General features: G+C 39.7%; 1 protein-coding gene across 6 annotated transcripts in view; it reads right to left on the bottom strand.

Moving 5' to 3' along the window:
• The window catches only part of ptprfa (protein tyrosine phosphatase receptor type Fa), a 237,993-nt gene that overhangs the window by 160,932 nt on the left and 59,380 nt on the right, over positions 1-17,681 (bottom strand). For 4 of the 6 annotated variants that reach the window (XM_062423815.1, XM_062423819.1, XM_062423817.1 and 1 more), the window contains exons 3-5: positions 10,642-10,830; positions 5,414-5,431; positions 1,156-1,266 (exon numbers count right to left, since the gene is read on the bottom strand). In XM_062423815.1, the coding sequence (XP_062279799.1) occupies positions 1,156-1,266; positions 5,414-5,431; positions 10,642-10,830 (318 nt within the window). The remainder of the gene's footprint in view (positions 1-1,155; positions 1,267-5,413; positions 5,432-10,641; positions 10,831-17,681) is intronic. The other 2 variants (XM_062423814.1, XM_062423813.1) reach the window with 1 other exon arrangement.

The raw sequence follows: 17,681 nt of genomic DNA on the forward strand, positions 1-17,681 counted from the left end.
TATATGTTAAATATGAAAAAATAAACACAATCTTAAAGGTGTGACCTCAGATGTAACCCGCTTTGTAATCATCAACATTTTTTCAGACTAACTGTTACGGATTATAATTACATTTATTCTGTAATTAAATTATGTAAAATCGTTATATATGTAAATAGTTACTCTCCAACACTGCCAATAATATTGTACAAGTGAGTGCAGTTTTAAGAAAGACTTGAAATAAATCAACATCTCTCCTTTAAGAGAGGCCGAGATGAGTGGATATAATGAACTGTGTGACAGCACGTCAAAATGAGCAAATCCTGACGAGATATTAAAAATAATACAACGTATTGTTACACAGGGCTTATAAAAGACCTACTAGCTGTATCTAGCTGTATCTAGCATGCAGAAGCTTTGATATTCTTTTTTTTTTTTTTTGGGGGGGGGGGGGGGGGGGGGGGGGGGGGGGGGGGCTGCATCAAAGAGCATTGTCAATGGAAATGTCACATGAACAAGAGAATAAAGCAGTCATGGATCACACTCATGCTTTAAAAACTGCCTTTGAGAACCTGATATGGGTCGAGGCTAATTGAGTTGTTTGTTGACGAGGCCTACTTATGAGAAGCCCCGAGGCTGCCTTTCACCCTGCTACCTTTTGTTGCAGCGCATCCAGCTGACTGGAGGGGAATTTTCTTCCTGTCTTCTCACCACACGGGAGGTTCGATGGCAAAAGGTGTCAGCTTCTCTTTGAGGCAAGACTCCACATGCAAACCCTCCACCTCCCCAAAACAAAGAGGCAGAACTGTAGCCAACCTCTCTTTCACCCCTGACGAGTCAAAACAACCCCCCATCCCCCCCCCCGTCTCTGTGAGGTTAGGCAGGTCAAGCAAACTAACAACAGGGCAGTGGAGCAAAATACATAAATCACCACCCAGGAGACAAAGATGAGACAGAAAGGGAGATAGAGGGAGCAGGATATGGCGGTGTGAGAGCAGAGACCGGACAGGCATCAACAGGTTTAACTTTCACTGCAGTGGGATCCAGGAAGTGAGTTTCCCCCTATATTAGCAGTCAGGAGGCAGCAGACGAGGTGACGAGTGAGGACATTACTGTTAAAGGTGGTGACCTGTATGGCAGCAGGGAGGGGTCGGCCCGGGTCGGGAGGGATCTTACCTCGAACATAAAGGTTAGCCGGAGCCGAGTAGCGAGTCCCAGCGCTGTTGACTGCCACACACTCGTACTTGCCCTGGTCTGACTCCTCGCTGTTCTCAATCTGAAGCGCTCCTGGGGAGGGAGGCCAAAATGTCACAAGTTCAGGTTCGCACCACACACATGTAGTCAGAACACACACACACGCACACACACACACACACACACACACACACGGTAATCTGATTCTGACACACAAACACTAGTCCCACACACTCTTATTGGTCCACATACTTTCCTAAATGAACCTAAATTTGATCTTTTTTCATTACATACCTACAAAAAACTAAACAAAAGCATTCAGGGCTGATGTTTAGTATTTGGAGACCTATACTATGTCTAATCATTTATTTATATTATATTATATTATTTATAGCAATAATCATTCATTTCAAGATGACCCAAGATTTGCTCATTACTTAATGAGAAGTAATGATAATTCTGTCAATGATCATCTCAGGGGGGGGGGGGGGAAAGAAAGGCTGACGATATTCATATTTCCTGTTCTTACACTGAGTGACATGTTCCTTCCCTACAATGATCACAGGTAGCCTAATCCTAACCCTCTAATCCAGGAGTGTCAAACTCATTTTAGTTTAGGGGCCTCTTACTGTACAACCCAATCTGCTCTCAAGTGGGCCGGAAAAGTAAAACTGTTGCATAATAATCTATAAATATTATATAATATATCTTATATATCTTATATATATATATATATATATATTTACTATAATAAACCACCTATTTACAAAACATATAAACAGTCTGAGATGTTTTAAGAAAAATGAAATTTCATTGCACAGAAGCTTCTGATTGATGATCAATATCTGAATGTTTTAAATATGAGCACAATATATATTGATCGTTTTTTCAGAAAGTTATATTCTGGTCAGGGTGGAATAAAAATATCTGAATCAGCAGAAAAATGGGAATTACTTTTCTGTAATTTTCATACTTTGCAGAGTTATCTAGTGGGCTGGGTTACATCTACTGCTTCCCAAGAGGTTGAGATGTTTGGTTTTGAACTATTGAACTGAACACAGAATTAGCTCTAAACATGAAAGTATTAATGGTGATGTATTCACTTAGTGTCGTATGCAGTGAAGTTATAATGCCTGCTTTATCTTATGATGCATAATGGGAAATAAGTGCTTACTGGCTCAGATCATTTTGTTTTACATAGACTCTTTAGGAGAGTTAGTGATGTCTTTGTGGTGGGGGTTGGGTGCTGTCATCTCTGTATTTCTATATCCGTGGCACAAGTGAGCCATACCACTTGTTGAGCATAGTGGGCCACAGATACCAATTCCACATTGTTCTGCTATAATCGCAGCACCATTTCTTCAAACAGTCTGTGGTTGGTCATTTGAAATGTCATTCAAAAGACCTTTCAGTAAATGATGTCATTAGGGAGCAGACTTCATCCCAACAGCTTTCAGTCTGAACACTGTGTCAGGAGCAGTGATGTCATACAGAGAGAAACATGGAATATTTGTCATGTTTGGAACATAAAAGGTGAAGTAATTATAGGTGAATATAAAGTGGTTGCTCAAAGCCTTTAGTTTAATATGTGAGCTATATTGCATTAGCTTTTCAAAGACCCCACCTTAATTTGTGATCTCTGCTCTAAAACACAGACATACCTCTTATTAAGCATTCTAAAGGTGAAACATAAGCTGTAACTTACCTTCCATCATGATTTACCTCTACTCATTACTAAAACATTTCATAACAGTCTCACAGCATTTATGCCAACATTTCATATTCAGTTGTCAGTAGGGAGGTTAAGTCTGAGACAGACAACAGAAATGTATTTTTAGCGTTTATGCGGTGTTACATATTGTCTGTGAATGTGACACACATCATGCAGTTTTGCAGTGGACGATAAGAAACATGGAAAATAAAATGTCAAAACGTACAGTATATATTTCAGAATACATTCCTGAAATGCATCATGGGATGGGTTTGTAACACAATGTTAAGAGCTGTTTTTTTTTTTTTTTAACAAGTCAGTGGTTGAAATAATGTGTGTGTAGCCACATCCCCGGTGGAGCTGGTGTAGGCAGCGTGGCCTGAGATGGAGGAAGAGCAACCTTCATCTGGGATGCAGCCAGCAAGGACATTCTGCCTTAGAGGTATGTCCTTAAACTATGCTTTCTCTCTCTCTCTCTCTCGCTCTCTCTCTCTTTCTCACACACACACAAACACACTCACAAACAGTATGTAGGTAAGCCTCCCTCCTACATATCACAAAACATGTTAGAGTGATAATGAAAAAGCTGTGTACTCTTTTTTTTTTGTTGTTGTTCAAAGCTCTTAACTTCCTCCCTTTGGGCGTCCGTCTAAGAGACTGTAGACCCAGCCTCACACTAAAGTGTGAAGAGGAGTACGTGCAGCAGCAGTTAAATCTTTCTCATTTTCTATATTTCCACATTTCCCATTTTGTGCTGATTGTCTTTCTCATTTCACATTCAGCACCTCTGGATGGTAGAAGCCTTTTAGGAGAAAATGCTTCATTCTCTCCTGAGAATGGCAAATGGATGCTGAAGACTATGAAGCTGCCGGAACTTTTCTCTGCCCCTCAGATGTTGAGCGTTAATAGTGCAGCAACATTACTGCTCTCTATGCAGCTTCCAAAGCAGCATGCAGACGGATGTCGCGCCCCAATACTTCAATGACACACAGTTTGCAGACTACTAATTGCAAAGGTGGTCTGCTACCTGGCTCACCTCATGATCTAGCTCAGAAGCGTGATCTAGGCGGGTAAAAGAGAAACTGACCAAATCTACACATGTAAGTAGAGAGGATGCTATTCTGGATTTGATCTACATACAAAACCTTTATTTATGGAGTCTGAAAGCCTCATTATACTAACTTACTGATGCCTATGGACTGTTCTGCTGCCATGTTGCCTGTTGACTGTAAAGCTGTGTTCACACCTGAAGTTTGGTTCCTCTAGATCAGAGGTCAATAATAGGCAGACCGCGGTCCGGATCCGGATCTGGACGCTTTCTAATCCGGACCCGGACCTGTAGCTGATGAAATATTGAGGGTTGTTCAATTTTGTCTGAGCATTTCTATTTTAAACAGACGCAGCTTCTCCAGCTATTATGGTAAAAGTGGAACGGCCACTGTGCATAGAGAATCTTCTGCTAAAATAACAGTAAAATTATTTACAGTGTAAGGTGCTACTGTCATATAATTGATCTGTATAGGCAACTTATATCGTTTAATATCATTTACATCATCATATGACTTCATGTTTGCAGCTATTGGTTCTTTTCAGTCATTAACTCAGTCTTTGGTGACCTGTTCCCCTCACAGTTAATAATCAAAACGGCAAGTAAAGTTGCATTCATGAGCACTTGAAAGCTGTCTTTACTTTCTGTAGTCGCTCTAAAGCTGCGTTGGTCCTTTTTTGAAGTGGTCTCAGCATGACTTCATTTGATAGATTTGGGTCTAGATATGTAGGCTCATGTCTCCAGTTGCTTCAGAGGGTAAATAGTAGCTGCAAGAAACCCTCTGAACTATAAAGAAACTATAAATGCTCTTTTTTTCATTTTTCAAAACTGCTATTTCTCTCCTTCTACCACGAAAAAGGGATAAAAGCAGATGTGAAGCGTATGATAATGCAGTGGCAGTTTGTCTTTTAAATGTATTTGTTTCATCCAATGTGGAATCAACGTGCTAGAACACAATTTGGAGATTAACCAGAGACCTCTAAATGAGACGACTGATTATGAAAAACTGACCACCAAACATGTTAGGTGTGAACACAACCCAATTGTGTACTTTTGCTTGTAATTCTATGTCTTGCAGTTTGACTGAAAGCTTGATTGTCCACGTTCTATTTTCCATGAATACACTGTTTGATCAAGCTTGAATAATGATTGTTGGACTTGCTATCTCAGTAAACTGTACTAGTAAACGTATAAATGGTCTGGGGCATCAGATGTAAGTTGTCATTTTAGAACATTGTCATTGTGTTTTGTTAATGTCTTTTCCATGACATTAAGGCTGGACCTTTATACTTCAGATAGGTTATGTACTGACGGCAGAGAAAGTGTCGGAGCAAGCGAAAAAGGACAAACATCTGGAAATGAGGACACTGAGATGACAGGAGGAGGAGGAGGAGGAGGAAGAGGAGGAGGTGGTGGATGAGAGGGCTCAGTGAAGAGGAAGAGGAGGATGATTGGATGTTTTCTGTACCCAGCATTCTTACCTCTGATTGGTGTACCACCTGGTGAGGTAATTTGAATGCAAATAAGATTAGAGATAAGCATTAGTAGAAAGAAAAGAAAGGGAAACAAAGTGATAGAGAAAAGACAAGAACGGCAGGAGAGCAAAGAGAGGAAAAAAGAGCAGAGATAAGCGTGACTGCTATTCTTACCCTGTTTAATGCATAAATATCTGAGGTATTATTGAATCTTTAATAAGTTTTGGTGTAAGCCGAGAGTCAGAAATAAGCTTTATGATTATTTTTTTTTAAAGAAACCAGTTTCATAAAAGACAACTGTGCAAAATGTATAAACCACCACCTTCCAAACAAAATACTGTTATTTTCCCCACGAGCTGTGGAAAGGCACATGATTGCTTCAGTAATGTATGCATTCGTTCCCCAGCTACAACTGCCAGTCTGTCATTTGTGCATCTGGTTATTTATTTCACAATGTGCTTATTTGCTTTATACACCTGAATATTTGCTCCACAGAGCTGGCTTCCTGTTGTGATCATAAACCTCCTTATTCCCCACACCTGCTTTTTTTCTCCCCTGACGGCACCTGGCTATCAAACACTTGACCCCTCATTCACCAACAACAAGGGCTGTTTTGGTTTGAACCCAAAGGCATTTTCCCCTCTGTATCCTGCTGTAACAAGGCAGATAAAAAAAAAAAAAACACAAGCTGCCTACTCTCCCTCTGATGCAATTCAAAGAAACCTGGCCGCGTGTCCTGGAATACACTGTGATGTTACTGTTTCAGTGAAGGAGAATTCTACTATCTAGCTCCAGAATTAGCACACTATTGATGTAGTTTCATAACAGCTGTCATATTATTTGGGTCATCTAATCTTTTGCCAGCATGTTTCCTGTGTGCTGTTTTAAAGCTACAAGATTCAAATGATTGGAAAACATCCAACTGCTGTTCTTTTGTTTTTTTTTAAACAATATTGAAATTTAAACAGTGGTAATTTTCTATAAGCTAGACTCCAGGTCTGTAGATGTGGTATACATAGCTGTAAATCAATGTATCCTTTCAATAAAAAAAACAATCCTAGAGGTACTGATTCTGAGCTTTTATGATTACAAGTTTAAACAATATAATGTGCTTTAAAGTTTAACCTGGAGATGCAAACAACTCTGTCCACCTAGATCAGGGGAGTCAAACTTCATTTAGTCCGGGGGACACATAAAGCCCAATTTGATCTCAGGCGGGCCAAACAGTAAAACTATTGCATAATAAACTATAAATCATATCTAAGATATATAGAACATATATATAACTTGACATTTTATAACTTTACTATGATAAACCACCTGGGGTTACTCTGGTGATAATGAAAAAATACAGAGGAAAATGTGTCCTTCAAATCTGAATCACAATTCAAGTCAATTAATAAATTGATGAGTGAAAATCAGCAAGAATACCACCGTTATCCAGTGGGCCGAATTAGACCCCATGGTGGGCTGCTTCTGACCCGCAGGCCATATGTTTGACACCCCTGACCTAGATCTTTCACCTCGAAAAAGACCTACACTGTGTCGGTGTGTTTGAGTAAGCACCAACAGAGTGGTGGGTCCTAGTAGAACAGTAATAGCATTTCATCATCTCATATTCCTGGGGTCAGTATGCATTAGTAACCGGGGCCATTTGGGCATATCGGGTCATATGCAGCAAACGGTGCAGAGAGGGATGGTTACTATGCAGATGCTAGAAATCTGAATAATAAACCAAGCCGCTCTTGAGCTGACAGGAACATAAAGAAGTGTCAGATAAGGTGGAGAGAGATAGCGGAAGGAGGGGGAGGTGGCGGCCTGGAAGCTGTGTGGCCCCTGGGATCCGGTGAAGGGGACATCAGCAGCTTTCAGAGGGCCGGGTGTGGTGATACTGAGACCTGCCATGACTTTCCTCCACAGCTGTCACGCCGCATCAGCATGAAATCAGGGCGTCATGACAGATTTCGGGGTGTCATTGTGAAAAATAATAGGACTTTATTATATTTTCACAATGTCTGGATTGGAATGTTTTTTTTTTTCTTTTGTAGCGTCTGTCAAAAATGATGCAGAGATGGATAGGCAGTCTTAATATTTCAGTTGAGAACATCATAGTTACTTTGCACAAGTCTCAGTTTAGTGCACCAGTCGCATCCACATTTTGGGGAGATCTCCACTAATGTTATACATCACTGTCTGTTTTCTTGCTTCGGGGAGTACTGTGAAAAATACTATACTCTGTGGAGCTTTGCCAAGTCTGAGAGAAGAATCCAGATGATGTCATGGTGCAGTCATCAAGATTACCTCAGCTTCAGCTTGTAGATGTGTAGATGTGTCGTTATACAAGGTAGGAAGGGTTTGGCAGAAACGCTACTGGTCGTATTATAGGAGTTGTAGGATCCAGCATTTTTGGGACCTACACAAAATCCAGGGTTCGGTACATATCACTGTTGTGAGGTCACAGTTGGTCGTGAAATCGATCAGCAGTTAGCAGTTGATGCTCACTATATTTTCAGATTTGAATAAGTCCAGTTCTGTCCATCAGCAGTGGGAGTGACTGCCAGGATAGTGGATCATTCTGGATGACTACAGCTTGCACACATTGATACGATGCACAATAGATGGAACATTATAACCAGAGTCAAGCCCTGTTATACGTGCACCTAGGTGATGCTGTTGCAAATGGCTGAGGCATGTTTGACAGTTTTATTTCCAGAGACATACCCGCATGTTTAAGCTGTTCCATCACTGTGTCCAGTGTCACTTATACAGTACATCTCCCTACAATAGACGTGAATGCTCAGACGGTCGGTAATTGGTTTCTCCTTAGTGATCACTGTACCAGCAACAACTGCTATTTAAGGTGCACATTCAGGGAGGTCAGGATACATGTGGCTCTGCTGCATTATTTTTTATAATCTGCTGTGAGTCCTGTTATTTTTGGGAGATGGAAGTTTCTGGAGTTAACACTGCAAACAATTCAGTTGTGCCATCTTTATCCAGCTTTGTCCACACATCAGCCACTAGAGTCTTCCTGCTCTCTGAACTCACAGAAACGTCTTCATCAGTCCTGTTGCTTGCAGTTCAAATAGAGTTACTGCAGTGTTTGAGCATCTGGCTGTCACATCGTGAGCTTGATGTTTCACTCTAGCATCATTTACCACTGAGCAGCTTTCACTTATCGCACTAATCCTCTTCTGTCCCAATCCCCCCTCGCACTATCAAACCTTGGAGCCTGCAGTCACTGTGCTGGCAGGTGCTGTTAATGGTGTAGGGTCACATCACTCCTTGATGGACAAGCTTTGGTTGTAATTACTGGCAGACTAAGTTGAGTTTTAAAACATCAGAGGAAGACAGAGGACATTCTTCTTTAGAAAGAGCAAAGGTCTCAAATTGAAAAATGAAGCTATTAGTGTTTCCTAATGGATCATGGTCCTTTAAGAGGACTAACTAATTCATGAACCAATCTAATCCCTCTATTTAATTAATTCTATTGAAACAAATAAATTGAATAATTGTGGAGAGCTGACTTTACACACAGCAATATATTTCACTTGTCTTATGTGGCAAAGTATAACTCTGATTTTTATATTAAAGGCAGTCAGCCATCTCTGCTTGGCTGCATGTGACGACAAGGCCCTATGAACTAAATTGAAACAAATTGCCATGCTGTTCAGTTAATAATACATGGCATGTTTGTCCTTACCTAAGGCCCTGACTGTGGCTTGGGAAAATCCTCAGAGTGGACTTCAAAAGCCAATGATATCCAAGAGCCTGTCTCTAAGCCTTTCCTCTCTGCCTGTGTTGAGATGAGTGGAGGGGCCCCAGGCCCTCTGTGATGGGAAAGCAGCTTCTTATTCCTTCTGCAGGGACTGGTAAGAAAGTTTGGCCCTTTACAGCTGTTCCAACTCTGTGTAGGTGCTTGCATTTTTGTTTTTGGCAAGAAGGAAACATTTCTTTTTTCTCACATAAAGTGAGAGATAGAGCAGCTGACAGGTTACATAGAGCTCAGGTATTCAGCCAGCAGACGTCCAACTCTGCTGTGAGCTGCCAGGGCTGGTGTGGTGGAGAAAGATGCCCTATCTGCTCCTCTGGATGGCAGCCACCTGCTCACAGAGCTGCCTCACATGGTTGCCTCTGCTTTAACATTCATCATTGTCTGCTGTGTGTTAAGCACTATTGGCACACCTATACTCCCGCACAGTTGCTGCTCTGATAATTACTGAAATACATCTATGATGATCAGCTCGAAAAAGGAAACATTTGTTTGAATCTTAACCTTACTGTGTATTTTTGAAACTAAATACTGTTATTCATTTGTCCACCCTTTAACCTGTCACATGGGTGTATTGCCTCACATACAGCATTACAGATGTGTCATCATAAACCCGTTAGGGTTAGGGTTAGTATCTGTATTATCACTAGAGCCCGACTGAAACTGGGTTTTTGGGGCCAATACCGATATCAGTGAAACATTCTGATATTGATATGTTGGCCAATAATATTATATGTACAGAATATATAGATAAACACCTGATCCCTCAAATGTGATGAAGGTATGATATTTTACAGTTAAATAATAAACATTATTGTATACAATGACATCATTGCACTGAAACAGTAAAACCTGTCTGGAAATGTAATATAACAATATCGGCACCTATCCGACTGATACCGATATATCTGTGATATCGGTCGGGCTCTAATTATAACTTTTTGGATACTTGTACTAATACAATATCAGAGTTTCAATAGCAATATATATTAAACAAATTATATAATACCTTGGAGAAATATAATTATTAAGGTGGTCAATTAAAAGGAAATTAATCAATAAGATTGGTAATTGGTTGATCAATTAAGACCTTTATTGAGAAGAATTTGATGGTTTCAGCCTCTCAAATGTGAGGATGTGATGGTTTAAGTCAGGAGCTAGAGAATAAGTAAACACGTGACCAGTTTTCATAAATTACCAAAAAACTTTTTGAGGTTTAATATCCAGCCGTGACTGTTTATATCTGGCTTCACATGTTGGTAGTATATTCTTTTTATACAGTAAGTGTCATGATGTGTGACTTCCTCCAATTCCCACACCAATTCCATGAGTATCATATTTGCTATTAGAATATACTGTATATGTTAGTTTTCTGCACACGAACACCTGAAAGTGTTGCTAACTGCACTCTGTGTCATGTGCCAGAGATCTACATGTGAGCTTGTTAACATCAATGCTTTACCTGATCTCAGCTGTTTTATGCGCCCATTGGTGCTGCTGATGTCCACAGGAAGGAAGTCTTTGAACCAGTAGATCTCTGGGTCAGGGTTGCCGCTGGCAGCACACAGCATTGTAGCTGTACGCGTTTTCTCCACAACCTTCAGCTGGGGCCCCATGTCGATGGTGGGGAAACCATGCGGGATCTGGTCCTCTGTGACAAAGAAAGAGACAAATAAACACGGGCGCTCTTTACCCTGACAGCTGGACATGGTAAGTGGATGAGGACATTTAAGACAACAGCTCTTCAGCCTTAAAACCCTGTGGTGTGACATTTCCTCGCTCATCCCATAACCGTGAGCTTGCGAGGCTTCCCCTGTGAAATTCAAACACAGCGAAATCCAGCTCTAATGTAAATATTGCCGGGCCACTGCATGACTAATCTGTCTATGGAATTCCTCGTCATGGATCTGTGTGAATGAGAGCGAGGGAGATGCAATTTCACCCCCAAAGTAAAATGCATTCTGACAGAGAAAGAAAGGCCCCTGCCATGCTCGCATAATCTGAAACGCTTAGTGTGATCAAATGCCAGTCCTGCCAAATTATGGATGAAACATAATAAAATAATATGCTGAAAATCCCATTCCACACCTCTGTCCACGCTGCCGAGGACACACACACACAGCAACAGCCGGAGCTTTACAAAGCGCTGCAGCCCTCTCTCATTCATTACACATGATTTATTTGTGACTGTCATATCCAATATGGTGGGGCATAGATTAATGCCAGGTGTATTAATATTAATAAAATGACTCTAATATGTGGCATTTACATCTGTAGAGGATTTACATATTAGAGCTATTGCAGTTGTGGATGTGAGTGAATTTTTCCCTGCTATAATATGGCAACTTGTATTAATGTTTTTACATTTTATACATATTAGGATGCATATACATAGGAATTTCAAGTCATTTATAGAAGGTTATTTTGGGACACTTATTTGTTTTAATAATATATTATACCCCCTCTCTAATGTTTCCAATGGTAATATCCCCAATCGTACCCTAAGGTAGCATGTGTCACACTGTGATGCATTTGTCTCTCTCTGGCATTTTCCCAAACTGAAGCCTACCATCTCACACTCACTCTACATGAAGTCAATCTCACAGCTGTGGAGGGCTCCACATTAAGGGGAGGGTATAAATAAACAGGTAAACTGTGGCATGCACATCACCATGCTCACTGTGGACAGAACCATATATTATGTTTTACTTTCAACTTGTAGCATCCCCAAAATTAATCAGCATGTGATGTCTAACAGATGGTTTGTTCTTAGAATGATTGATGAGTGCATATGGTGATAAATTTAGCTTAGGGCAAAGTGATGCATGTTCCTGCATGCATTGCAAATTCTGTTATTTTTAAAACCACCATTACAAACTTGAATCTAACTTTAGTTTCATGTGTTTGACCAGTTTCGTTTTTTTTTTTTTTTTTTTTTGTGCCAATAATCAATAGAGATTTCAAACTCGTGATGTGATCTTACATGTTATACTTTATATATTTTTTATGAATTTATGTATTGTACATTTTTTAGGAATGATTTTAAGGAGTTTATGGATTCTATGGATCTTATGTAATTTTTGTTTATTGTATGTCTGTTATTGGTGAGCCAAAGACAATTTTGATGGCTCTTACTGTGATGGAATATGGTGCAAACATTAATAAGGGTTAGGGTACAGTGACATTTAGTCTCTCTCTCTCTCTCTCTCTGTCTCTCTCTGTCTCTCTCTCTCTCTCTCTCTCTCTCTCTCTCTCTCTCTCTCTCTCTCTCTCTCTCTCTCTCTCTCTCTCTCTCTCTCTCTCTCTCTCTCTCTGATCTCTTAAACACACTACTGAAACATGAGGCTCCTGTAAATAACCAAAAGGCTTACAGAGACTCTGATGACCACTGACACTGACTGTCCAGTCATCTGGGGAGATGTGTTGCTATAGCTACTGAGAAGATTCTTCCACTAGTGACACAACAACATCAAAACGTGCTGGGGAATGCATGCTTGAAAAAACTGGCTCCAAAAGCATCTTAACCCTCACATACTGTTCATATCATATTCAGGCGTGTTTTTTGGAACCTCAAATCATTCATGGATACCTCATTAATAAATCAGTGATTAATCCTTAATTCGAGAGAGAGTGTATCCTTTATTCTTTATTTTACACTTTTTGTTGATACAAACAAATCATACGATTATAATGTTTTTTTTTTTTATATAAATGAGTCAAACACTCAATAACAATGTGTTTCAGCTGTGTTTTTCTCTTCTCTCAAATGTGAAACATGGGTCAAAGTAGACCCTGACCACCCTGAATTTATTGAGAAAGACCTCATGTCATACCTCGCCCCTCCACTAGTTGCCCTCAGTGTCTCAGCGGCACATCCATTTTCAACTGGTCATTATCCCTCAGTATATGTATAAAACCGTCCTGTTTAGTTGCCAGATATTTTTTGGTTACAGCATCTGGCCGCCCCTGCTTGTTAACTGCTTGAACCCTTTGTACGACCTGCTGCCTCCCTGTTACTTCCTGCTCTGCTGCCTGAGGCACTTGAAGTTTGGTTGCTTGTTAACTCCACCTGCTCTGTGTGTCTAAGTCTGCTTTTGTGTCCACACCTTGCTTACCAGAACTGTGACATCATGGAAGTGTTTGGTCCAAAATATAAAGGCAGACAGCTGCCAGCATGCAGGACTCCAGTATCACAGAGTAACACATTTATTTATTAATAACCCAATGTGTTTCTAATACTAGCTTTAAGTCTTTTATTAAAAAGGGCATTTTTTCACATTATTATGGCATGCTCAGTGCTCCTCATCCAACATCAAGTATTGGAGTAAAATGTTCATTTTGTGAGCGAGCCCGACAAAACATCAGCATCCCTGCAGAACAGCCTGCTGCTGCCACATGTTTCATCATGACAGCTCAGGGTAGGAATGTTATGGTGTGGAGAGTGAAGCTGCTCACATTTCTGACTCACTCTTTGAAATGACTGCAATCATCAGAAATAATTGTAATAATTATATGGCTATAAGGACATCATTTGCCTCTGGTTTAACAATGGTGACCAAGACTGCATTATATTTTAAACTCACTCTATAATTTTATTTAGCAGACAAATAAAGGGCAACGTTTTTCATGTTGCTGTATCTCAGCAGGTAGAGCTGTCATCCACCAATCGGAATATTGGCAGTTCCATTCCCGGCTCTTCCAGTCCATATGTAGATGTATCCTTGGGCAAGACACTTAACCCCAAATTGCTCCCGAATGTGTGTGTGAATGTTAGTTCCTCCTGATGAGCAGGTTGGTACACTGTGTGGTAGCTCCTGCCATCAGTGTTTGAATTTGTGTGAATGAGACATGTAGTGTAAAAGTGCTTTGAGTGTTCAAAAAGACTAGAACAGCACTCTGTAAGTACAGTCCATTTACCATTTGATTGATGAGGTTAATCAGCCTTCCTTCTAGCTGACTATATCATTGCCCTCAATCAATTTATTGTTTATGAAAGTTGTGAAACAAGCTCAGTAACACAACTAAAAGATTTGCACTGATTCATTTCTCTGTGCATGTTTAATCTCCATGACATTTTTCTTGCAGACAGACAATCAATACCTACCTCACACTCTACTCAAAAGGCAATAACAGCATTAGCAGTAGAAAATCCTGGAACACTGCTATACTGTCACAGCTTTTGCTGTTTATTGACAGAAGTGCCAGTGAATGTGGGGAGTGATGTCAGCTGGAAATTTGTTTTTCCTTGCACTAAATGAAAAAATAGAATGTGGAACATTCCTGCTGGTTAATGGAAATCTCTATTTTAAATGAATGAGTGATATTTGGACATGATTAATAGGATACAGAGAGGTATGAAATTGGAGTTTGAAAATGAAAAGTGAAAAAGTGAAAATGTCAACAGAAAGTGTAAAATGACCATAATGGACAAAATGGTCATTAAAGCTTACACTGAAAAGCACAGATAGGCAAATGTCATGGAGAAAAAAAGGCTTTTAAATATAGTTGTATAGTTATTATATATTATATACTTTGCGTGTTACATTAGATATTTCTTTATGCAAGTCAAACAGTATGGCCTAAGGAGTAGTAGTGGGTGTGTCTGACCAACCCACAGTGGAACCAGAAAGCTATAACAAACTAGCAGTGTCATGTATATCAGTAAAGCAACACAGACCCTGAGACAAACCCTGGTGGAATGACTGACATGATGTTAAAGTTACAGACTCGGCAAATGCATCACTTCATTAGAAATAGATCCATATTCAATTTAAAGTCTAGAAGAAATGAAAAGTGTTATTTTAACCATTTTAGATCACATCCATGGCCATATTGTGCACCTATTTAGTTCTTTTAAATTTCCTTCATATGATCATATGAAATCTGATCATGTTTACTTTCTAGGAAACAAAATACAACATGCTTACTGTACATATGCTTGAAGCAACCCATTTCAATCATAACTCATTTTTTAGAGGCACAGAGCTAAAATTCATTATGACAACATTTAAATCATATTCCTCCCAACCAGGGTTGAGTGATATGGGCAGAATCAAATATCACAACATTTTTGACCAAATACCTAGATATCACTATTTTGACAGTATTGTGGATGATTGTAGGTGCTTTTACCAAATATGTACGCAATGAGATTTTTGATAAATAATCATCAGTAGCCTAATGTGGATATAATGACTAAGTGGATAAAGTCAGTAGTAGAACAGTCTGTTAAGCTCAGAATTTTTACTGTAATGCTATCTTTAAAAGCAGGAAAAGACACTTATTATTAATAATATCAATGTATTGCCCAGTCCTTCTTCCAACGTTACGTCCCACCTAACTGTTCTCTTTCAATATGTCAAGATACAAAAGTTAGATTCTCTCAAAATGCTGTTTCATTTGGACTTTAAACATTTTCACATAAGCCTTTTCCATTTTGATCATTTTCATTTCAGCTCATTTCAATCACACTTCACATTCAGTGTGCTACTCGCTGATAATAATTCAAATCAAATTCTTTCTTCTTTTATTCCTGTAATGGAGTAGAACACTCCTCTCCATAAATTGACAATGACACAGATTTTTCACCAATTTCAGCATTCAGTGTGTGACAAGTTCCCTGTACCACACCGGGACAGCCTCTCATAAAGAGCTTAGGATGAGTTGTGAGGAGGGGAGGAACGATCCTGGGGTGACAGATAAAAAATGAAACACCGGGGAACAAAGGAGAGGTGACAGCCAGGCTGTGGAAAAAAAACTCTCCCTACATGAGCTCTCACACTGAAAAAACAGCCTATTCACTCCACATAGTGAGCTGATGGGACCAGTCATTTCTCATGGCAGTGGGTGCAAAGGGGCACAATAATCCAAAAGGGGTATGTGCAGTTATAATTGGAGTAGCTGAGTTGACCAAAGTGGCACTTTGTCCACTTGGATCACTCATTAAGGTTTCAGTTTGCTTGACTGTATGCATTTGATCCTTTTTCTCTCTGTAATTATATTTGGCAGCCATTGTATTCATCCACATTGTGATGTGATGACACATCTGTTAACCAATCACACATCTGTTAACTCTTAAAGGTATATGAACTTGTATTTGTTTCCAACGTGGGTGCAGAACATTAGAAACAATGTTTTGTTGATATGACTGATCTGCCAGGCCTAAATCAGAGTCAAACTCACAGGTTTGAGTCTGTAATTCAACAAGTATTCAGCAATAACTCCAGCTCCAAAATCTGTCAAAAATTAGCTGCTGGCCAGAGAGCACCAAACTCACTGAGGCTGAACCAAACAGTCCTAGAAACAGTCCAACTCCTAATCTTTTCTCTTCTTCTTTTTTTTTTCTTATATAAGATTTAAAAGTCAGTGGGTTTCTATAAATGTATCTTTCACATATCAGGTATTTGATCAGAGTGCAGCTTGCTGACTTTACTTTAGGGGACTCAGTAGGGCATAGTGAACATCCATGGGGATCTAGGTCAACTGTGACCTAAACATGAAAGTTCATAATATTTTAACTACTTAACCCATACATACTGTTTGGGCCAAATATGACCCATTTTGACATTTGACAGCTGTTAAAACACCCCAAACAGGGCCCAAGGCATAAGAGAACTAGGCAGCTGCATAGGGCCTCATGACCACTAGGGGGCCCCCAAGAGCAACTCACTTTAAAGAGAAAAAAGTAATTAATTTCTTTTTTTCCATGTGTGAGTGATGATGATTCATATATTATCAAATGTATGTTGTTTTACAAAAAAAAACAACAATATTATGTTAACAGAGTGTAGTTTCCTACTGCCTCTCTGTTCGAAATGTCAGAGCTCCGCTAGTAACGTGTGCATCCAACCGTGCAGTGCGCACTGAGCATCCAGGAGCTAGGAGCAGGTGAATAATGTCGCAAAAACGGACATACCCTTCAGGGGCAGAAAAAAGAAAAAGGAAGAAAGAGGAAGAGGAGGAAAAACAACAAGATAAAGGTATGTCTTGGTAATGTAACATTTGGTGTAAGGAGAGTTTGAAAAGTTTCCTCAAATTAGGAAAGTCCCTAATTATTGTTGATATTAAATAAACATATTCCTTTTACATCAACTCCCTATTATACTCATACGTTATATAAAACTTCCCCAGGAGCACTGTTAAAGTATTTTGAAGGAGGCACTGACTCAGCCCAGGGGCAATCCATCTCATCAGGAGCAGCCAAGGCTGATGAATCAGGTGATCAAAAACTGTAACCATATATATTTAATTTCTAGTCAAATTATCTCATTAAGATGTAATAATATAAGATATAATCATATGACAAGGGACAGCCTTTATAATTGCTCAGCGCACTGCAGAATATTCTGAGATGAATAATTTTGTCAAAAAATATTAATTTAATTTCCCTATAGGTCCTTCATCTTTGGTCATCGAGACTGATGTTTCATCTACTTCTTCAGCGTTCAGTTTGCAGCAGGGATCAGCAGCTCCGCCAGTAGACCCAGCTGAGTGTCCCTCTTT

Source organism: Scomber scombrus, chromosome 8, assembly GCF_963691925.1.
Source record: "Scomber scombrus chromosome 8, fScoSco1.1, whole genome shotgun sequence".
In the NCBI taxonomy this organism is placed as follows: domain Eukaryota; kingdom Metazoa; phylum Chordata; class Actinopteri; order Scombriformes; family Scombridae; genus Scomber; species Scomber scombrus.